Source organism: Geospiza fortis, unplaced genomic scaffold, assembly GCF_000277835.1.
Source record: "Geospiza fortis unplaced genomic scaffold, GeoFor_1.0 scaffold471, whole genome shotgun sequence".
NCBI classification, from domain to species: domain Eukaryota; kingdom Metazoa; phylum Chordata; class Aves; order Passeriformes; family Thraupidae; genus Geospiza; species Geospiza fortis.
This window is the reverse complement of record NW_005054443.1, coordinates 1,672,536-1,697,179: the sequence shown is the minus strand read 5'-3', so window position 1 is coordinate 1,697,179 and position 24,644 is coordinate 1,672,536. Positions and strand designations below refer to the sequence as shown.

The 24,644-nt window shown below is 41.1% G+C and overlaps 1 protein-coding gene across 1 annotated transcript in view; it reads right to left on the bottom strand.

Moving 5' to 3' along the window:
- MTCL1 (microtubule crosslinking factor 1) overlaps positions 1-23,098 on the bottom strand; it is a 90,448-nt gene extending 67,350 nt beyond the window's left edge. The window contains 2 exon segments of the mRNA XM_031062268.1: positions 21,215-21,373; positions 22,873-23,098. Of these exon segments, the coding sequence (XP_030918128.1) occupies positions 21,215-21,373; positions 22,873-23,070 (357 nt within the window). The 5' untranslated portion in view covers positions 23,071-23,098.
- Positions 23,099-24,644: the final 1,546 nt, after the last annotated feature.

Here is a 24,644-nt window from a genome sequence, read left to right as displayed (position 1 = left end):
CAAGACAATATTAAATCTGAACAGATCTGGAAAATTGTACCTCCTACACAGACATTTTTTCCTCTTTATTGTCTTTCCAAGTCCTGAAAATGCAGCTGAAGGCGTGAACAGCTGCAATACTGGAAGGTACAAATATGCTGCATATACAGTAGCCATGCTGGAATAACCAGAGCATGGTGCTACACTTTTTTCAAGGGGAAGAATTTTAAGAGTGAACTGGTAAAGCAGATTTTCCTGCTCTTCTAAGAAAAGTGACTGCTCCAGGGCCATGTGTTCATCAAACAACAGGACACATATTTCTGGTTTTACAATCTAGCAGGAGATGCTAAAGGCCTAAAACCTCCACAGTAACTCAGAGCATGTCTCAATGCCTCTATTCTGAGTTTTCCCTTCTGGGAACATTAAAATCATGATAATTTGGTTTATTTTTATTTGCATTAAGTGATGAACCCAAGTATAATTGATGGCATTGTGACATAAGGAGGAAGACTTAAGACAGCCTACTGGCATCCACTACCAGATTGCTCATTTTATTTGGTCTGAGAGTGACTGACCTGGGAATATAAATGCTATTGTAATAAAAAAGCTACACCTCAAAAAATGAAAAAATTAAAGGACAAAAAATAAAGGTACAAGGTTGTCTGACTAAAGGCTTTATCACAATAAGCACAGACATCTGGAGAGTATCACAGAAATGACAAGGGGTGGAGGAACCCAAGTGACTGATTCAGGAAAATCAGAGCATGACAAAGGATATTATTAAACTGCTCTCCCTAGAAGGAAACCCATGAAGAGCTGAGGGAAAGAAACTTTCTTCTTGGACTTCCATGCAGAATATGAGGGTTACTGCCTCAAGGGACATAGGGCTGACTATGGAATGTAGGAGGAAGGAAATTTGTGACTGGTGTAAAACTTATCCAGTTGGCAGTCTGTCACTGTAGGAAATGCTGTATTTTGCAGATCTGGTTAAAGTGGGCAGAGAAATAAAATTAGGGAGAGAGATGGTGCAACTAGACAGTCCTTACACTTATTTTCTTTTTCTAGTTGGATTGCTTATATATCTTCATCCATGTGCCCACAAAGTCATAAAGTACATAATGTCTGTATGTCCTCTATACCATACACCTGTATATTTTATTTATAAGGCTGAATAAAACAGCACAAATGCTTTTACTTATTGATTACAGTCTTTACTGGCTGTGTTCAATTTCACTTCAGCATCTCTTTTTGACATTAATGGGCTGTAGTCAGGCTCACCTATTCCACGCTCACATTGAGCAAAAGACCTCACCATGGAAGTTTCCTGGAATAAGAATTTGTTCAGAGAAAAAGGATGAATGGGAATTGCATGCCTGTTTCCAAAACTGGAAATCCCACCCTGAAGCTTCTGACATTCTGGACAGGAACCCAACAAAATCTAAGATTACTTCAAGCCATGAATGTCAGCTTACAGAGGGACTGTGAATCAAGAATTGTTCCAATGGGTTAAGAAAAATACGCAGCTTCAAAGGACTAAGTGAATCCCTCTTCATATAATTCACCAGTATAGTCAGAACATGAGAATCACATGAATTTAACTCATTCTGGCTTGAAATTGCACTTTCAATGCAGAGCACCAGGTGCAAATGGAAAATGTCTGTAACAACCTCTACCAGAATGTAAAAAGCAACTGAACAGAAGACAAAAAATGGGTTTTTTTCTTTTTAGATCTCATTACCACTGTGCAGGAGGCCATCATGAAACTTCTTGGTTTGCAGAGGTGCATCATCATCACTAAATTAAGAGAGTCTTAAGGAGAACAATGCTGCAGCCATATTACAGGAGAAAACTGGAAGCGAAGAGACTGCAAATGTTGCTTGTCTTTTCACAGGTGGCAATATCTTCTGCTGACTCATGCATATGTAGGAGACCTGCCCACAGTCTAAGTCTATGCAGGAGCTTCCCAGTAAGACCTTATTACAATCTCTTTCAGTGCATGCCCATAAACAAGTTTGTCTTCGTGGCATAAGTCTTTTACATTATATTTATGCTCCACTGCATGTCTCAGGAAAACACTAGAGGGTTTATCAGTGCTAAAATTTCAGATATGCTCCAGCCAATGATTCAGAAAATTACTCATTATCTTTTAAAACAGTTAATGTAAGCTTCACTTTTAAACTGTACATTCTTTATGACAGAGAACTTGTATTCTGCCTTTTCTGTGAAGTATTTGGGATATTTTTGGGCCTCATAAAATTATAATAACACCCTCACAATCAAGGTAATGAAACTTGGCATTTTACAATGGTGTCTCTTATTGAAAAAATGTTTCAGAAAATTTGGACATACCTGGCTCTAACTAGAAGTTTTAATTATAATCAAAAAATGTTTCTACTTTGACACTTCTTGATTTCACCCCTTTCTACTTTTAAACAGGTTTTCACTTTAAATCAGACTTTCAGAGGAAAAAATTGTTTCAAGTTTAAATCTTCTAAGTCTTTGCTTTCAACTCTCCCTTATGACAAAAATACCATGGAAATAATGCAAATGTCAGCCTCCTTGCCATAGGTCAGAACCAGAAAAATGTGAAAGTCTTCAGTTTTTATATAATACTCCTTCTGTCTGCTACATACATTAACATTTACAATGGAAACTGTTGAAGACCTCCCACCTCCAGTTGTTCAAGAATTTCTTGTTTAGTATCCACGGCAGACTGTAACAGATTTGCTGGAATACGCATCTCTGCATCCTCAGATGAATGCTCTGTGTGTTTGCAAAGGTCTATGAGATGGGCATGCCAGAAAGACAAGCCTGTTAGCAGCTCCAGACAGTTCTCCCTGAGTTTCTGTGTTCCTCTAATACACACCTCAGTATTCATCCAGAGAAGACCACATGTAACTTCTCTGCCTACAGCCAGAATCTGTGCAGTGGATCAAAAGAGCCTTGTGGTTGATATCAGTAATTTCCTGCTATTCCATACCCTTGAATATTGGCTCAAAGGAATAGCCTCCAAGGAAGTTCAAACCTTCAATTTTTCTGCCTTTCTCAACATTTTGGTAAAGAACTTCCCCTATCACCTTTTGCATCTAGCAGTTCAATTCCTGCAGAGCACAATAAATGTGAGTTGGAAGCAAACACCCAAAGCATACCAAATTCCTAAGCAACGACAAAATTGCATCTCTCCACTAACCTGATGAATCTTTGCAAATCAGAGATTAAGCCCCCTTTGTCTGACTAGACTCAAATGGATGTGTGTGATGGGAGGGACATACTTTCTTCTCAGGTAGATTTTAACTTCCAGGTCATTCATGGCATCACCTATCCTGTGACATGTGCAAGGGCTTCTAAATCAGTCCTACCTCCAAAGATGGCCACAAGGTTAATTTCAAGAATGCCATTGTTCCCAAGTCTCCATCTAGCACTAAGAGAAGTGGTTCCTGCCTGGGCTTGGGGCTGTTTGGGTGCAAAGAGCAATGCTGCTCCAAGCCTGGTGCTGGTAGGCTAACGAGCAATCCTTCAGGAGGGCAGCATTAGAAGAAGGACATGATGGATGCTGCTTTTGCAGGGATGGGTGCATAGCTGCTTCCCAGGGGTGCCACAATTTGGGCTCAGGGGTGGCTTTGGGCCACAGGGTTCCCAGGGCCCTGTTCCCAGCCCAGCAGGTGTGCAGTCCCACACAGGCACCATCCCAGCGAACCTAGGTGGGGGGACTCTGGCTCCTAGCAGGAGCAGGAGCATGTGCACAGGCACTGAGAGGTGGGTAAGTAGGTCAGACAAATAAGTTTTAAAAAATCTCCTGGGTTGAACTTTTCCAGCAGTGCTGACGTAGCATGGGATTAGCTCTTGTCCTCATCTCAGCTCCTCAGCAGTGGCAGCAACATGCACACACAGCACCTGCTCTGTCGAATTCCTTCCTTCCAATTCAGCGCTTAGTCTGTAGAATTCCTTCCTTCCTTCCTATTCCCACCTGTGTCAGAACAACTTCTCTGCCCTGGTCATACTTACTGCTCCAGTTTTTTCTACAATGTATTGATAAAGATATAAAATGTATTGGTCCCCTTTTACAACTCCTGTCCAAAGGATGTGAAATCTTGAAGGACGTTTTTAAATATGTTTCAGTGAACAAAGAAAAGGACTACACGCACTCCTGCATGGAGCTTGACCCTTGCTAGATTCACCTTCTCCAATCCCAGCAGAAAAAGCGATGCCCAACGGGCTGTGCTGAGCTCTGTCCCACCGTGTCCCTCCCTCCATGCCCTGGAGAAGGAGGCTGCCTGAGTCTGGCATGGAGTGGCAGCTCTTCCCCTGCACCAGCCCAGAGCCCAAATCCCCCCACAATGCTGCAGCCCACAAGTGACTACAGATCTGTTATGCAGCTGTTCCTTCACATACTACCCACACAAATCCTGGTGCTCCAACTTTGCACCACTAAATCCTATTTTATTACAGTAAGGATTAAGTTTACTCATCCATGATGGCACTGTAAACCTTGCTAAAAGACTTCTTAAAATCATGCACCATCTAAAAACTGGACTCTCAAGTTTCTTAGAAAATCTGTAATATTTTCTTTCCTTCACTTGCCTTTGGGAGGAAATATTAAAAGTAAAGGCCTTTCAGTTGAATTACAGAGTAGATGTTGATCTGGCAATTTCCATTAAAAAAATTCCATAAGTAAGCAGCAAGATGATGTAGCCTACTGTAATTTATTTTGTCAGAGAAAAATTGCACAAGCAACTGCATTATTACGATGGACTATTTTTAATTAAAGTTCCTGAGGAGAAGATAGGCATCAACTAAGAAAAGCCACCCATGTCTGGAAGCTATATTGAGAATAAAAAAACGAAAAGCCAAAACACATAGACAAATGGACATTTGACATTTGAATGAGGATTTCTAATAGCTCAAAGGAAGGAAGAATATGAAACTGGAGTTTCAATTTAGGGCTGATTCAAATATAATCCCTTCTGTTAGGGATTTGGGGCTGTGAAGCTTCTCAACTTCAACGAGTATGCTTTTCTCAAGGTTATGTATGTCAGACTGGCAGACACCTGCATGTTCCCTTTGGGAAGCAAGCTGAGGATGATCACTGACAGTGCCTGAAAGAAGAAGGTTCTGCAGAAAATCTCTTCAAGCTAATGGGACCCCAGGTAAGTCTCAAATTAAATGCATACTTAAATTCTAAATCAAGTGTTGCCTTCATTCCTAAAACTGGTGGTAATATTTGCACTTGTATGACAGGTCTGGTTGCTCACTTTATACAGATGCATGCCTAGTCTCCTTTGAGTCTTCCTAAATCCTTGCCCTTCAGTGATAATCATGTAGCAGTGAGATTCACAGACTGGTGACTTGTTTACACTGTCTACCCAACAAGTTATTCTGTAATAGCTTCTGCCTCCAGCAACTCTCTGTGCCAGTAGAACAGTCACTTTGTCTTAGACTGGGGAAGAAAAGTCAGCAGCCAAAATGCTTTTCCTACAGTAAACACCAAGGAGAAATGATGGGGATTTAAAGATTGCTGTCAAGAGCTGTGATTTGGAGGGCAGCCAGTGAAAGGATACCCAACACAGACAGTAACTCTTTAGGCACACACATATATTACAATTCTAATCAGAAAACCAAAATAAAATACAAAGCTGCTTTCAAACATATCCCTGAAGATACTACTGTAATAGTAGTTAAAGAACAAGAATCCATTGCATAGTTGTTAGGCCTTGCAGCCCAATGTCCATCTCTACTCAAGAGATCAGGAATAAACAGACAAAAGGTAGCATATGTTTTAAACAATCCTGTGCCTTGCTTTCTCCCATCAGTAGACCTGGAGTAAATCACATGGATAAAATAACTCCATGATATAATTTCCTGAAATTACAGCGAGGGTCTCTGTCTAAAAACATTTAGATGGCCTTAAACACATTACTAAATGTCAGCAAACACTCTGAAATGCCTTCTTTCCATTTTTGTGATTATGAAAGAGCTACTAACTCAAAGCAGTTATACTGGCTAAAAATTTGTTTAAGATTACTCAAAGTCCTTGTATATACAACAGCACTGCACATTCATGAATTTTTTTCTCAAGGATTGTTTTGTTTCTTGTATCTGTAATAGTAACCAGTGCTACTTTAAATCAATTTTTAGCATAGTTTTTCTTTATTTATCTTTTCTCACTACTGTTTAAATCCCCCGGGAACTCAGTGGAAACAGTCCTCAAGCTCGATGGCATTAGCAGCGAATCTGCCTTGCCTGAAAGGAGTCTCAGGCTGACATTAGATAAGGCTCCCTGGAAGTGGCTCACCAGCAGTTTGCATGTGGCTGCTCCCTGCCACACCCAAACATGAAAACAAGGCATCAGTCACTGTTTACAACCCTGCCAGAAATGCTGTAAACATAATGAGATCATCACAGGAAATTCACATGGTAAAAAAACAGGGAATTAATAATACAAACAGAAGAATGCTTCCAAGCAAATAGACTTCATGTGAAATAAAAAAGAGGGACAATGTTTCCCAACCTCTGCTGCACCATAGAAGAAACCCCAATTGCAAATTAAAATCAGAGTGCTTGTATTTCATTAAGGTTAGAAAGAAAATTCTGTCTGCCCTCTGATAGCTGTTTGTGCCAGCCAAAAGTGAATTTATGGCATAATTGAAATGACATTCTTTTTCTGCTACTCACTTGCTTCTGATGAGCATCATTATGCTGAAGCAATTTATCATGCTTTATATCTGAAAGAGCTGCTCTCTTTCCACAATCCTAGCCTTTGTACCATCACTCTCTAAAAATCTGGGCATTATAATTACCTTTCTCCTTCTGCTTCTCTTTCTTGAAAACTCTGCTGACAATTGTGAGACAAAATACAGAGCGTGCACACAATCTCAGATAACTATTAAATCCTCTGAGAATTAAGACATCCTTTTACTGCCACAGGTGAATTTTCACTTTGAGTCTTTAGCTCCAGTGTCCCTCATCCAGCAAATCTCCAAAGAAGAGCAGAAGAGAGACAGCCACCTGCAGCTGGCGTTTCTGTAGGTAGGCAGGCAGCTGCCCCAGGTGCACAGCAGATCAGGTGACTGCTCGGCAGGAGGAATATTTGTACATGTAGCTTAGCAAAGAAAGGAAAGGAGATATTTTCTTTTCCATTCTGCCTGGCAGATGAATGAATTATCCCCTACCAAAGGCAGAAGATGGCGGGTTGGCTGGTGCCCTCAGATGTGCAGTTGCAAGAGTTGTGCTACCTCTGCTTATCATAGCAGAGAGCAACCAATCCATACCAAGGAATAGTCTGTCAGCAGAACATTTTTGTTACTGCTGTTTACAAACAAACCTCATTCCATGCTGAGATTTCTGCACAGGCAATCAAAAGGTACATTAAAGATTTACCTTGAAGGTTTGATTGACCAAACAGCAAGCCCCAGATACTGATTTAAACAGTTCTGCTCTTGCTGATTTGCAAGAACAGAAATACCTTTTAAACTTTTAACTGCTCAGCTTCACCTAGTTGAGACTTTAGTTCATTGCCTGTTGCCACAATGCTGAACTGACAGTCTGGAGTTGACAAAATGCTACTACATAAGGGGAAAAGGGATAGTGTGGTTGCTGGATCCCACACTGCGTGGGCAGGAGTAGGCACTCCACCACAAGACTCTAATAAAAGGATGTTTTAGCTAACTTTTGAGAGTATCCACAGTTGCCAGCTACTGAACCCTTCACATTTTATTTGGCTGCATCCAAAACACTTCATTAAACCTCAGGCACTTGTTTGCTGGAGGACATCAAACCAAAATACTTGGTGCTTTGATGTATATGTATTAGTCTAAAGGATTAACTAGGTCTGCAAGAATAATCAACAGTTTGAGACAGAAAAAAATCTCTTTGCCTGGAAGTCTGCCTCTGGAGATAGCCACTGTTACCTGTGAAGGCTTGACTGGGCGTCATCACATAGCCAGCTTCTCTTTTAAGACTACACACAGAAATCAGAGCTTTGACTCCTCTCAAGGTCCAATTTCCTACCTCCAATCCCTGGTAAATATGTAAGTATTGTCATCAGTTTCTCCCATCTTTAAAATTCCTATGAACTGAATGCTAAACTCCTAGAAAGCTTAACATGGACATATTTTTCCCTACCTGGGCAGTAATGGGATATTTTGTTTTTTGTTTCATCATCTCACTCCCCAAGGCTGTGTTTGTAACACACACTCAGCCATGATTTAAAAAATTAATTCTAATTAAAAAATGAAAACAAAGTAAAAAGCCAAAGTTATAAGTTATTACCCCATGAGGTTAAAAAAAAAAGAAAGAAACACAGGTAGCTATGATCATTATGACATTTTGATATCTGCTCAGTTCTGGTCAAATTCTCAATCTCCTATCACAGAGGAAAAGATAAATTGTCACTGCTATCCATGTCATACTGGGCGAGACTGACTACCTGGCTATAATAGTTAGGAGTGCTGTCAAAAAATGCACAGTCACTAATGATTTCATTGTGGTACATCTTTCATTTGAAAATAATAGTCAGTACTTTAATGGAGAAAATAGAAGCTCAATAAATCCTTAATGATTCCAAGTCTCTTTTATGCTAGCAGTTTTACGTGGCAAAAACAATTCTTGGAAATGTCAACCTGCCAATCTGGTTTAAGGTTTTAAACATTTATTACGAATTTCAGAGGTAGACTAGAAATATTTCTGTTAATGACTTTGTTTGAAATGTCTTGATTATGGATAATCAGGTATGAGCAGTAGATTCTTGCAACACAAGAAGGCCCTGAATAGAAAATTAAAGCTAAATCAACATTATCCCAAAGCTTTCTATTCCTCATTTCCCATCACAAGGTTCCAAGTGGTTACTGCCACATCCTCCTCACCCCGCAGGTCTTCATATGAAACAGAGGTAAAATGAGCCTTTGGTGGTGGGCGATTTATCCGAGCGATTTCCTCTCCTGAATGCCCAAGAGGAAATCTCATATTCTTCCCCTTCTCTTCTCTGAGCTGCCAAGAAAAACCCATCTCAAGCAGCTCAGAGCAAGAGCTAGAGAGTCCAAGTCAGAAACAAAATCAGTTGCAGACCAGGAAAGGGAAGAAAAGATGGCTTAAATTTTAAAGCCCAGATTATAACATAGAAGAACCGGTGCATTTAATTAGTGCTCTTGTCTCCTTCAATTGTGTCTGATGATGACCCTGCCACAAGGTGCCAGGATCCAATCAACACCCCCATTTAAAACCAGTTAACAGACTGTCAGGTTTAGTTGTGAAAATGCCTTTATTAGTAACTGGATTGGCGAATCCTGGAAAGCACTGTCACTCTTTATACACTGAGAATTACATGCTGGTTGGTTGACGAAACTGAAGCCTTCAGAAAGGCTTTCTTTTTTCCCTCTCTCTTGATTTGTATTCACAGTGAAAAATCATGCAGTAGCATGACAAAGATCTTTTTTTCAATAGCAGACTCTTTGAAGAGATGTGGTACTTCTTGTGGAGCATTACATATTGGATACCTGTGGTATATTGTGTCCAAAGCTTTCCTCTTCCTCTTACTTTTAAGGAAAGCATCCATGAAGATGCAAAGTATGTGTGAAATGTCCATATCCAAATTGCTCAACCCCCAAAGGCTCCCTCTTCCTTCCCTTTGGCTTAAAAAATTACCGTCAAATTTTCTCCTGATCATCTTGTAGCACAGAAACAGCAATGCTGAAGTTGTCCACGGTGTTTATTCATACTAACTCAGAAGGACAGCAATTCATGCAATATTTCTGGTTTTTCCAGCAGCCTGAGAGCACAAAACCATGTTCAATGAAAGGCAGCTTGCAGGAGTACCTATGGCTCATCTTCCTGTGCAGAACCACAAGAACTCTTTCTATTTTTTATGTTCTCCCCCCAAAAGAATACACAATTTCTTACATATGGTTATTTTTGTAAAAGTTGTGTCCAAGAGAAGCAAGAGACATCTCTGAATTTCTGTTATTTAAATTACAGTCTCTTCTATGTGTGAACTAGTGGACTATTCACTCAAACAAAACTGAACAGATGCAAAACTTCACCCCTGAGTGAAATCAATACTGTAGGATAAAAACCACCCTGACTTTAATATTCACTGACATATTGTTTTCCATTTTGTTTGGTTTTTTGCACTTACTACAGTCAGGCCCAGAATGGAAGTGACAAGTTATCCCACCACGGGACTGTTCTTACAGTATTTTCGGGGAGATTGAGAGCAGGTGGAGCCACAAATAGCAGAAAAAGCTTCCTGTTTAAATATTTTTTTCCTTGCCTGAAGTCCTGACCTAGGGGAGCAGCTTTTGGCAGCAGCTGTAAAGTAACTTTCCAAATAGTGCAGCTCAGCCCTCAGCACCAGAGGCTGCCATCCCAAGGTGTTTCTGAAGTCCTGCACATCTCAGCTGCCCCTAACCTCAAGGGCTGGCTTGCATATACTGGAGAATTTCGTGTCCAGCTCAGCATCCATATCTGAAAAATGCTGAGGAAAAACCTAAGGTGAAGAAGAAAAGGAAGGAACAGAAGGTGAGAGAATCCCAACCAAGGAGGAGCCTGTAGAAGGGGAGAGAGGAAAGCTGATCTGTTTGCCATCGGAGAAGATGGAGGACACCAAAAGGGATTTTTTTTTAAGGAAACCAAACCTAATTTCTTTTTCCCTTCTCTTGTGAAGGTAATCCAGAAACTGTAGTCACATACCCTGACAGCTCACCACAAGAGTGGAGAGCATAGTAACTATCATTCTATAATTTTGATTCATGATGGTCAAGGTACAACAATTAGTGGTTTTAATACAATGGTCAAGGAAGCTGCTTCCAACAAGTGATTCCCACCCTTTCACATCCTTATAAGTAATGTAGGACCTACATTTCAGTTCCTCCCCAAACTATTATGGGAACCTTCCCCTATAATTGCCCATAGTTTATGGTACCTGTGGCAGTAAGCACTACAGCTTCTGGTTTGGAAATAATCAACAAATCAGCAAATTAATCACAAAAGACACATGAGTATGCAATGGAAAAGCAGAAGGATTCCGAAAGAAAGGAGGACTTTGGGAATGACCAAGCTGTCAGCCTCACCCGTGTGCCTGGGAAGAGCATGGAACAGATCCTCCCAGAAGCTATGCTAGGGCACATGGAGGACAGGGAAGTGATTTGAGACATTCAGCATGGCTTCACCAAGAGCAAGTCCTGCCTGAGCAACTTGATGGTCTTCCACTGACTCCATAAGTGCGCAAGGGAAGGGTTGGCCCAGATTATAACATGGCAAGAACAATAACCCGTGCATTTTCACCAAGGAAATCTTTCCCAAGCTGGTGAGGGGGAGGGGCTGCTTGAATTTGCTTTCTAGAGGGACCCCATTTGGAAGTTTCTTCCCAAATTTCCCCTAAACCAGGACAACCACAGAGGTGGTAGGCGCCCCATTCCTAGAAACATTCAGGGTCAGACTGGGGCTCTGAAAAACCTGATCTAGTAGAAGATGTCCCTGTTTATTGACTGTGGGTTGGACTGGATGACATTTAAAGATCCCTCTATTCTATGAAGGACCAGACTCTAGAAAACTGAAGGAAGAGTTGAACAAAAGAAAAATCCCTGATTATTTTTTATAGAAAAATATATGAAAAACATTAACGAGGAAAACAATTTAAAGGTTTGCAGATTTGCATCTGCTTTAGAGCTGTTTTATCATATCATTTAATAACTTTATTCCCTCCTCCATCCCTTCAAAGTCTTTTGTTTTGACACCACTGAACTCAGGATGGGAATTTATCCTGAGCTCTGCACGCAGTGGCAATGAGGTGAGCTGCCTTCACCAATCTCTGCACAAGACCCACTTTCTCTTGGCACAGCTCACTGAGGCAAGAGCACGCTGAAGAGATTGGACTGTAACTATTTTGGAGTGATCCCTGAGAAAGAGCCTTAAATAGACCAATACGTCCATCTGTCAGTCTCAGATGGATCCTTGTGCTTCTTCTGCCCACGTAGGCATTATGCTGATGTCCCTAAATATCAGCACAGCTTACCCTCCCCAGCTCTGGCTACTATTGATGGAGCAAGACCTAAAATTTGGGTAGGAATATCTAGTAATTTTTGTATTTATTTTGGCTAATGCTTCCATGTTGTGACAAAATATACAGTAAAGAGAAAAGGAAACAGAGAAATTACTATTGTACCCATTAAGGACAGACTGTGTCTTCTTTCTAGAATGAATGAACTACCATGATGGGTACTTAAAGAAAATTCAGGCTTTCTCAGACCAAGGCACATCAAATGCAAACCCAAATCAAGTGAAGGCTTTGCCATGCCTCCTCCCACAGAACAGATACTGTCTCCCCAGCAGGCATTTTGCAGCAGGCTGAGTGTAGGAACAGGGTGAAAAAACATCTTAACCTTGCAGCGAGCTCCCAGCCGATATAACTGCTGGCAAAACCAATGGTGGTGTGGGGATCACTCCTGTAGGGATGAGAAAGAGGCTGAAATACTGCACATACCACAGCTTTGACATGGGTTGGGTTTGCAAAAAGAGCAAGACAGGTGAAAGTATCCTCATCTATGGCCCAAAGAAACAGGTTATTTACTGAGGGCAGCAAAATGTGCTGATTACAAATTGCTTGAAGAGTCACAACTGCCTAATTCCACCTCTTTACCACTTAAACCCTTTTCCTGACCTACTTGCACAAGCTGACTCCATTTTTCCCTTTCAGAGAAATGGAGAACTTCTTGACAGATCCAGGCAATGTGTGGCACTCTGCCGAGCTGGGCTGCCTTTCAGCCAGCAAGGCTTTGGGCAGGGGAGCCAGGCTTACCTGCACAGTGCCAGGCATGGAGAAAGAGGAAAGCCCAGTGCCGTGGCATGTGGCAATGGAAAACTTGCCAAGACGGTCAGGTCTTTGCCCCTCATTCATCCTCTGACAGCTTGAGTAGTGCAATGTTAATAATTCATAAGTTATCTCTGCAATAAGTTACGTTCTCCTTTTAAAAATAGAGCTAGAGAAGGAAGTCTAAATAATTAATTTCAGAAGAAAAACAATCAAGCAGCCCTTTCAAAGAAGGACAAAAATCAATAGCTCTGACTTTTTTTCACCTTGCTAAGCATTTCCGGAAAATACCGTCCCCGTGGATGACAGTGCCCTGGTGTGACACATATTCCTAAGTGCAGCATCATCACAACAAAAACCACAGGCAATCTGCAAAATTTGTTTAGAATCTATGCATCTCACAAAGCTCCTCTTCTCACCCTGACAGACTGCCTCTCCCTCTTTTCCATCCTGCTACCCAGCGTTCCAGATGCTGGGATGAAATTACCGGTGATGTGAGATGAAAACAGTTGGCGCCGGCTCACCGGGAGCCAGCCAAAGGGCAGGGAAGCTGTGCCTCCCAGGAGTGGTGGCACAGAGCTGCCCACTGATGGTGCTCTGCACTGAGCACCAAATGAAGGAAGCTTCTTTACAGGCTTGCACACCGTTTCTCCTTCAGCTGGAGCTCCCTGATATGCACAAGGCTACATTCACTCGGGATCTGTGCTGGCTCCTCTGAGCCCTGGGAGGAAAGCAGGGAGGGCAGGGTATGAGGTATCTCTGGAACTACAATGCCCTGGTATCCACCTCCACCCCAAACACTGCATGACACATCCCACAGGAACAGCTGTCAGATGGTTGCTGATCTGAATTCGTTTTACTGGAAAGTGGAATGGCAAGGGATATACCTAATCAGCTTCAGCATGCTTTAGCTGTGGATACTGCAGCTTTAAATCACAGCCTCTGTTCACAGAAACAGCAGAATGCTGTGACAGTTTAACTTCTCCTGAAACAAAGTCTTGTCCACACCTTGGCAAGGAAAACAACGGGTACTGTTTTCACCTAGGACTTTTGTCCCAATTGAAACATGATTTAGAATATGGAGAGCATGCACTTATTTCTCCTCCCAGAAGGAGCACTTGAAAGATTTGCTACCAATATTTTGCAAGGGTTTGCTGAAGAAAACCTTTAATTATGTTAGGATATATTAAGGGAAGGAACGAAAAGAAAAGAAGGTATTTTTCAAATGAAAATGTCACAGAGACTACAGTTTGTTTGCACTGTCACTGCTGAAGCCCATGTGACAGACAGCAGGATTATTTTTGGTAACTGGGTGGAGGATGGGGAGACTGATACACTATTTGAACTTCTCCATGCCAGGCTCTGCTATTGAAAAAGTTACCAAAAGGCTTCTGCTACGTAGTAAGAAAAATTAACTATCAATGGAGCACAGAGAAACTTAATTTATCATACAAAGAAGGTTTCCTTATAACTAACTGGTATCTAGACAGTCATGCAGTTATAGTAGGTCATTTTTCCTGCTGTAAATACCACCACCTAAACATAATTTCTCCATATGCAAAGGCCAGTTGTGGTTCTTCAAAGTATTTGGGAGTAATGAAGGGAGTGAGTCAGCAGAAGCCCATGCCTGGAATGAGAAACTCAGGCTGAGTAACAGAAGAGTGGGGATTTTGCATGAGACAGATCTCTGGATCTGATCAGCAGAATCACTGTTACTTTATCTCAAAATCACTCACTTCAAAAATTGTAATAGGATTTGGAAGCAGTGTCAGATGACTGATGGCCAGTCTGAACAAATAGCAAATACATAGAAAATAAAGACTAATCAGAGCTTGGTGGCAACTTATTTGTTATATAAATCTTAATTTCAGATGCAGATACTGCTCAGGGAGGGCATTTATAACATAAGAGAGTGGCACAAAATATTTGGAAAATGTAAGGGGTCCTTGGGTTTAAAGATATTTTTAAATTTCTGAAAAGAAATATGGACAGTGCATTAGAAGACGTATAATACAATAACTTTAAAAAAAAATCATGCTACTAGTTTGCCTCCTAACTACTGTGTTTTTTGAGTCCAGAGAGATCCATTCCCATGCATGGCCTCCTACTAAGAAGGAGCAGACCATTTCACTCTCTGTATAGTTCCTGAAATGCCATTACAAGTATAAATCATTCACTGTGGGTAGGTACTAATTTATTATTTATCACAGTGAAAAAAAAGATATTGGAGACAAAATGGTGCTGCAGTAAAACTTTCATTCAGTTAATGGGTTTAGTTATGATTATTGCATAGGACTTCATTACTTAAAACTGTCACAAGCACTAAATTCTAAACAGGGTTATTGAGTCAACATATTGTTCTTGTGTAGTCCTTGTAGTGTTACTTGAATCCTGTCCTGTTTCTCATAAATTTCCTTTCAGGTAAACTCACTGATAGCTAAAAAAGGTAATGTATTACAAAAATCAAGGAATTTTCAAAGTATATCCCTGCTTCTGTGAGTAAATTTCCTTTGAAAAATGTCTGAAAATCATTATGTACCACTTTAATAAATATGTATAAATTCCTAGCTAATGAAAACATAGGGCAATGCTTTATGCAAACAAGTGTGTTTTCACCAAAAATAATTTTTTTAGCACTTGTGTACCACTTTGCACCAGATCTGTATTTATATCAGAGCAAAAAGAGGGAAATCTGATTTCAGCTTGGGATAATCACACTTCACACACATGCAGCATGTGTTTTGTCCTTCTTACAAGGTTCATGGCAATGAAAATCACTGTCACACTCAGCTCCAGATTTCACACACAGCAGCTTCCAGATTTCATTTTGCTATGTTATGCTTATAGAGCTGAATTCTTCTATGAGCAAAACGCACTCCACCTCTGTTGATGTTAAACAGAGTACTGCACTTGCACTTTGGAGCAAAACTTGACTCAAAACAATATGTCTGGAAGACCTTTCAACTTATCTTGTATATTTCTATCATTTTATAAGGTTCTGAATGTAGGTTTTCACTCTGTTGTACAAATATTTTAACAGCAAATTTTCTTTGACTGTTAAAAGCAGCAGTTCTTGAACAGTGCCTCAAAAATAAGGTGCTGCAGGGGAGGAGCAGAGAATAAGCTTAGGCATTACACCATCCAAAGCAAGAAAAGCTCTTGGATGAAAGAGCATTTATAGAAGTCACTGTCCTAAAAAGCCCACAGGTAACCTGGGAAAGCCCATTTACAGTAGGTGATGGTTCTCATCTCAGTCTGTGTCCTGAAGAGATGCGCTGGAGGCATTACTATGGGCCAGAGGTCTTTTAATTCTTTCCTCTTAAGCAGAAATGAAAGGAAACAGGATTTCTTGCCTTTTGCCTCTACCCTTATTTGTAAAAACACCACTGAACTTGAGCTGCAGCCATGGCCCTCCATCAGCTGGAAGTGGTTTCCTGAGTGAAGATGCCCAGGGAACAGCACTTGGGTCTCTGATAGTCCCCACAACCTGAAGGGCTTGAAGCATTTCAACTGCAGTTAGCAGCTGGCCAAGAAAACCTCAGTGTCACATGGGAGGCTGCTGCTACAGCAGAGGTCCTTGCAGACAGAAAGCAACACCTCTGGTTGCTGCCCCTCTGGTCCTTCTGCTTTCAGTGGAAAGCAGAAGAAAGACTGTAAGAAAGACTGTCACCTGCTCAGTACGGCCAGCACACAACCAGTAAATTTCTTCCCAATAAAGCCCTTTCTTTCCAGTTACACAATTCTCATTCATTTCTAGCTAGCCCATTTCACAGTACTCACATCAAACCTCCCAGCAGCTGCTGCCCCTGACCTTATTCCTCCCCTCTCTTTGTCTGCTCTGGCAGGGCTGCCCATCCCCAGCAGTGTCAGTGCTGCCACAGCTCTGCCTCGTTCTCCACCCCGGCTCACCACACCAAACTCAGACAAAGGACACGGGAAAATACACGTTTAGCAGCTGCAAACAAGCAACCAACTCATTCTCCTCAGGGGGAACAGGACCTGGTCCCATGCCATCTCAGTGCTTTTTTTCAATGAGTGGCAGAAACGAATTGTTCTTCCCCAGGTATGGAGGTTTCAGAGACGGGATTACTCTGAAAGGTACTGCTGGCAGGGGAATTAATGATCCCTGTACATAGAGGCACCCAACACTTGCCAAGCATGATTTCCTAGCTGTTTACACTTAGACTAAGTATAGACCATCCTTTTGTGAAGTATCTTTCCTGAGAAAGTATAAGGAAGAAGTTCCCTAAAGATGCCCTGGTGGCTCCAAAGAAATGAAGTTTGGGGTGAATTAGACGTCAAGTGGAGACGTTGAGTTCCCAAAGAAAATCCACTTACTATTGTCAAGCCTTTGAGTAAAAGTTCTGATTTGTAGATGCTCAGAAGAGAATTGGTAAGGGAGACTTGCACTGCTGCAAAGGAAAGGAAATTTTGGGAAAAAATTGTTCTAAATGCTTTCTGGTTGATTGATTGAGAAAAATTCTTAATACACTTTGATATTTCTCATGAGGTGCATTAGGATATTAGGAAGGGAGAAATGACAGCTGCAGGGATGTTGTTGAGGTAATTTGTTAGTGATGGAGTAATTTTTTTTCTGTCCTGGCAGCCTGCTGACTCAAATGGCAATGTTAATAACCCAGACAACACGAGGAAAAAGCAAGCACGCCTTGGCAGGGATATGTGTTCTTATCAAATCTGTGAGGGCACACTGCCTTTGCTTCCAGAGCTGTAAGGAGGAAGCAGCTTTGTTAAGTCACAGAAAATCCTAGCAGATTCCTAGAAGGGACAGTTCTCACAAACATCCCAGGATATGCTATAAAGAAGTGTTCACAGCAGTAGGAAAACTCTGCAGCTCTGATGGAGAATGCCACAGAAAAAGGTATCACAGGGTGGTCCAAAACCAGTTGAAATGTTCATAGTAAAAAGGACAGAAAGGGAAGATTTGAAAAATGAAAACTGAAAAAGTAGGTGAGCGTAATCATGGAAAAAAATCAATGAACCACAGTGCTTCAGCAGATAGAGAAGACTGACACACAAAAAACCTTGCTACAGTCAGTAAAGTTAAAAAGCATTCAGTGAGAAAACATTATTAGCCAGTGAAAGAAGTATCTTCAAAAGAATCAGTGACAGTATTTCAGGCAAGAGTAGCAGATGATGAACAGTGATAAATGAGTAAAATCTGAAAAATTTAGAAGGTATTATGGGAAAGGAAAGAACTATATTATCTTTTGGCTAAGAGAACTGAAAGCAAAAAAGGAAGTACAGTGGCATGAGTAAGCAAAGTGAATGCCAGGATACTGATGAAGACATTCAGAGAAGAATGATGTCTAACTGGAAGACATCAGAATTGGACAAAATTCACAAGCATTCATTAAGTATCTTTATCAACTCATATCTTAGCTCAAAACACAGGAAATGCAGCAAAAGGCTGGCTGGATGGAGCACTTTTATGAAAAAAAGAAAAAGACAAAGGGAAAGAAGGAGGTGGCATCCTAAAAACCTGCAAGTGACTCACCAGTTATCTGAGAGCTCCTTAATGAAACAATCAGTGAAAATCAGAATATTTTTTTGATGGGGAGCATTTGGCAGATACTAGAACAGAACAAGGGCCTAGATGTTGTTTTGATAGATTATGCAAAAGCTTCTGAAAGTGTGTCATGGAATGGGAATCCAGAAGCACCTGGGACTGGGGAGGGAAGTGAATTAGCAGCAATTCACGAGGAGAGGAGAGGAGAGGAGAGGAGAGGAGAGGAGAGGAGAGGAGAGGAGAGGAGAGGACTGTGAAGGATTTTTTTCACAGTAAGACACATTGAGAAATATTATTTATTAACAAGAGAGGAAAGTCTCTCTCATATGTACTTAGTAAAACAACTTGAAATTACATGGTCAGTAGGAGGCAAAAAAAATTGCCAGTTAAAACTGTAAGGCTTCTTTCTTAAGGAAATAAAAATTTTATTTAGATAGAACAAGCCTATATACCCAAGAAGTCCTGTTGAAAATATCACAGGAGATCAAAACAGGTATTGGTGAAAAAAAACCCGAAAAAACAGCACTAAACATGATAAATGTTAGAAATTCTTCAAAAGTTTATGATAAACACCAAAGGTGGCTTTAAAGAAAGAGTGCTTCCAGAGACATGTACAATTCCTAAAGGTATTTCAGCATGCAAAATACATTAAAGATAATCAACATATATGCCATCCACTGCAGTGAGAAATGGGAGCCGAGGGAATTGCACGACACGCCAAAGCAGAAGCAAGCACTGAATTAAGCAATAAATATGAACATAGATGGGAGAAAGCCTTTCTGTTGATCCAATGATAGAGAATAGTCAAGGATATTGCAGAGAATGAGCATATGGTTGCAGGAAGCTATATCAGAGGGTGAATACCGTCTAACTGGGTCTCAGGCAATGCTCCAGGACCAGAGAGGAAAACGCTCCCTGTAACTGTCAGCCCTTAGATAGACAAGATGCAGAGTCAGGGTGGATTGGGAAGAAGCTACATGGCTTTGGGGTCACTTTTGTCCTGATACATAAAGCACTAGCTTTCCACTGGCATGCCCATAATATATTCCTTGCAGACATTTAAATGTTCCTAAGGAGGCACTGCTTCTGGTAGTTATTTGAACACATCTTGAGTGAAGAATATTTTTTTTTTAGCAATGTCAACAACACTGCAAGCACACTTATCTGACACATGCGTAGCTGTGTTTCTCCAGCTTTTGGCTCATCTGTCCTTGTGTGACCTGCAAAGGACTCCAACCTCATCTTCTCACCTCCAGTGACCTTGTGAAATTGTAACTGCCAGAGAAACCGCAACTCACGGCATGTGAAACCAGACTATCTCTACTACTACTACTACTACTACTTCATCTCACAATCCTTCTTATGCCCTGCTTTATCTCCACATCAGCATGAATACATCCCACCGTTCTACCTGCTATCTCTCCCTTTCCCTTCCTCCCCTCCAGCTTTTGCCTCTTACCGGCAAGGAATGCATACAAAGTAAGGGTGCATTCACCTCATCTTGCAACCCAGCAGAGAGACAGCTGACTTAGCAGCGCTTCCCAGCACAGCTAGGCTGCAGCAATCTAAGCTGCAAGGTAAATCCAGCCTGGTTAGAGCCTTCAGCTCTGCTGGAGCATTTTTTCCCTCACTTCTCACCCACAATTTAGTTTCTGCTTGAACTCCAAGACCATCAAGCAGTACCCAGCGGACCTGCATGTTAATCGACAACAAACAATAAAATTAGGTACTGTTGATGAGATGGCATTTTTTTACAGAGCAGAGACTGCAGGCCCTGTAACACGGTATCATGTACACTTAGCACAGCATTCACAAATAATATTGAGAAAGGAGAAGAATAGCTAAAACATCATGCAGACTTTATCTTTTGTGTCAGGTTCACAAGTAATCTAAGCAACACTGATATGTGTACCAGCTGATGATCTGCTCTGTTAGGTACAAACACTCCAAAACTCCTGCACTGGACTACTCATAACTCCAACGCACAGAGAAATTAAATAGAGACTGTCCTTATAAAACTGAGCCAGGCTTTGTGCCAGTTGACTCACAAGTAATGTTGGAAAGATTAAAATAACACATAATTGCACCAGCTCTCTAAATCTGACCAGGGCTCAGCGGATAAATGTCTTACCTCATTACTTTTAAATGCTCTATCTCAATCTGGTTTAAAACAGAGCAGGGGCTGTGAACTGCCAATCTGCTGTACTGTTAAGAGAACAGAAATACCGCTGCAGATTGGGATGTAGGCTCCAGCAAAGAGCTGTGCTCAGTATTTGGCTTCCCTTTACGGTCCCCTGCTCCTCAGCTCACTTGCTTCCAAGGATCATCACTTCACCCAGTGTGACTGTGTGTCAGCACCAGTTGAAATGATCCCTTTTCTCAAGAGACAGCATTTCTGTGCCTGAAGTGCAATGTTATTTATACATTACAGACCACATTCTGGCTGCCCAGCTCATGCTGATGGCTCCACCACCACCACTGAGGAGTACCAGCCAGAACAGCGGCTTGCCTATCTGAGCCCTGCTCTCAGACACAAGTCATGCACACTTCATTTGACTTTCAAGTAGGTGGAAGTCCCAGTCTGTGTAAAGAACAGCCAGAGCTAGCTGTAGTCAAATCAGAAAGAGTTTTGCTCCAGCAGGAAGGGAGTTCTTAAGGAAACAGTTTAAAATGGGACAGAAGCCCTCTGAGAAGCCCCAGACAAGAAGTGGAGCATCACTCATCTACATCTCTATTGATTCTAAATTACCGATGACGTATCTGGGACATATAACAGAGGAGACCTTTGGGGCAGTTGTACAAGCAATATCAGCAAGCACTTCATGTAAGAATTATTCTAAGACACCTCTGTGCCAAATTTCCATTCTAACCCCATGCTCTGCATGGTTTTTCTGACAATTGCTTACCTCTTTTAACTTGTCCAGCTCATTTTGCAGCGTCTGCTTGGATACTTCCACCTCAATGATTTGCTGCCGAAGGATTTCATTTTCATCTTCTGCTTTAACTCGTTTCTCCTCCACACTCTCCAGCTCATGGTGCAGTCTGACAGAAACATCTTTGGCTACCTGGTCAAAAGAGCACAAATGCATGAGGGTCATCCATGAGGAGGAACAGCTACAGTATGTCTCCTACAGTAAGAAGCATATCACAGCCCTAGACAGCCAAGAGATTTTTAATTCAATTATGACACTGTTGATGGAACACTCCAAGCCTTCCAAGTACCAAAATGAATATTCATTTCTAATAAAGGAATCCAGAATGAAAATATATTTGATTACCCATTTCCAGCTCCCTCTCCACATTATGCTAAGGCAATGTCATGAGCAGCAGGAGGAAACAAGCAGGCACCAAAGCTGCCCATCAAAGTCCCAGCACATCACACAGATAAAGCCAAAGACAAGGAATTGTGCTGTAAAGCTGACGGGCCATCCATCAAAGCAGTGTGTGCAGCAGTCACAGCCACACAAACTTGCTGCTCTAGCAGCAATCACAACTAGGCAAGAGTGATATGAAAGCACAGAAATATATGCTAGCTTAGGTTTTCTGAGTCCAGCCTAAAAAGAATACATTTCATTTACTCCAAAAACATTTATAAAGGTGATACATCATACAACACAAGGAATTATGGAATTACAAGAAGTCAGTAATAAAAACACTCAATATCTCTTTCATTGAAATCTAGGTACAAGATTTTTACTGAGTAGTGTATCATTGCTATTGTTATAAGGTTATAATTCGGTTTCCATCATAAAAGAAAAAATGAGATGTGACATTTTAAAAGGTTTGATGACTTGATATGTTACTCTCATTTCCACTGCTGACAACAAATCATTCTGGTTTCAGAAGGTTTTATGTTTTGCACTTATAATATTCTTAATAATTCTAGTTGCAAGCAGTCCTCTCTACAGAAGATATTTTAAAAACTGCGGCAAGATAGCAAAATCAAGAAAGATGAGTAAAGCTAGATAAACATCATGTCTACACAAAGCTTTACTTGGTCTTGATGGAAGCATTTCTGAAAGATACAAAAACTGTTTCAGTATGAATATAATTTGACAGGTATTTGTGTTCACAGGGAATGAGCATTTTGATTCTCTATCTGCCCTGCAAAAATATTATAACACTCTGTTCCTGTTACAAGTAACTCACTAGACACCAAGAAATGCACTTAGACTATTTTTTTCCAGTTACTTTGCATAAGCAAGAAGTGAAAAGGAAGGAAACAGCATGAACTGGAAAAAGCATATCAGGTTTTGTTTACACAGTATTGCAAAGCTAAGGTTTTCAGTAAAACCAGTAAATCAAGACCCTTTAAATCTTTCAAATGCAGAAATGTAACTTGACGGTATTTCTTTCATTTTGAATCTGAACACATGTTTTTTTACTCACTGACACATCTTTTTATGGCGATGAGCTGAATATTTGCTCTCCACCACAGCAGAAGGAAATTGGTTGTGACGTTTGGAGAACTACTGCTTGTTTCATGTGTCACCCTCACTTCCATTGCAGAGAGCCACATCACAGGCTGCTCTCTTTTGCTGTGAATATGAATCTCTCAACTCACCTTTAAATCTTGTTCCAGGCTCCTAATGAGCTCTCCATCCACATGGCCTGTTTGTGCAACTTTCAAGCTTTTCTGTTCTGCTTTCCTGAGACGATATTGCAGAATGCGGCAATTCTTGTTCGCCCGGTCCAGCTCTCGCCGGAGCTCCTGCAGCTGGTAAACATCTTCCTCTAAGTAGCTGTCACGCATTTCTTCCATCTCAGCCCGAAGTTCATCCAGCTCATCCTGTGAGAAGTCAAAACAGTGCTCCATCATACCTCTGAATCTCACCCATGGGAGCAAAATAGGAAACATGCTCGCTAGGATACCACATTAGTGAAATGATACAGATTGCAACACGCAGCTCCAGAAGCCACAGGAACAGAAGTTTTAACCCAACACTGAGTAATTATGCTGAACTAAATTAATGAATACTTGTCATATTTCTTTCAACTGCTTTGATAATTAAAAACAAACCAGATGCTCATGTCTCCTGAAACTGGTAACCTTCATTTTACCATCTCAAGTTAAAATTAAAACTGCACAATACTTTACCACCATTTGAACTGATTCCTTGCTTTACTTAGACTACAGTAAACCTACTTAACCAAGCATCTCAACATCTCTGTGTGGTGTGCCTTTTTAACAACCAACACCTCCTAAAAATGAAATTTTTAGGGAAAAAAAAGTCCCTTACATAAAATACTGAAATGCTCCATATGGAAATGCTGTCCCATCTGAGCCTAACACTGTGCACTGGCTTAGTGACACGTGGATTGTGTGCAGGAGAAGGTGGGGTTTTGGTGTGTGCACACACATCTCAATAACAGGCCCACAGGAACAAAACAATGTTTTCCCATGTATTACCATGTGCCCATGGGAATAACCTGCTGGTTCTTTTCTGGGCATCATGAACTGTCCCAGTTCCACGTTGTACCATGTGTAGTACTTGCTCTCTAAAGTCAGATTAAAGATTTACAGCTGAACAGGATAAGCTCTATCATTGCCATTTGTTTAATACCTGCGTGACTGAAGCTCCAAAGCTAGAACTGTTGTAAAGGTCTTCCAGGCACAGGGGTACAAAGTATTAAACTACTGCATGACAGAAAAAAAAAGATTCTTCAAACTGAACAAAGTGGGGGGGGAAATCAAGAAAAAGAGGCAGGAAGAGAATATTTGAAATTAACTAATTATTTTTTTAATTGGCTTCCGTAAAATTGTGCTTGATATTATAAAACCCAAATTTTCTGTGGAAAATTTTGCTTAAAAAAGATTCCAGGAGAACTTGTACTGGGGCTGGCTGCACTGTGACCCCACTTCAGGTCTGTAAATCACTCTTGAAATACCAAGGATGGCTGAAGATTATTTCACACTTGAAATTCCAAAGGTGGCCAGAGATTATTTCACACTTGTCTCAGGTGGAGAGGGCACTGCTATGAAGTCAGTACCCTTAACAAAGCCTCCTTGCCCCTGGCTGAACCATCCCTGTCCAGTCCCTGCAAGAACACATCTGCCCATACTCTCCTCTCAACCATTCCCCCTTCCCATGGCATAACGAGACTGACATATTAATCTTGCTTCATTGGAGCTTTGATAACCAATGCAGGGTAGATCTTGTCCCTGAGCACAGTCCTGACTAAAGGAAGAGGGTTGATGGGTTCTTTAGCCTTGTCAGTTATGTTAGAATTACAGTGTTACTCTTATCAAAATCCCATCCATGTATAAATACTCCAGTATTTAAACAGCCATGGTTTAATTTCAATTAGTTGAGCCAGCATAAATTTTGGGTATGC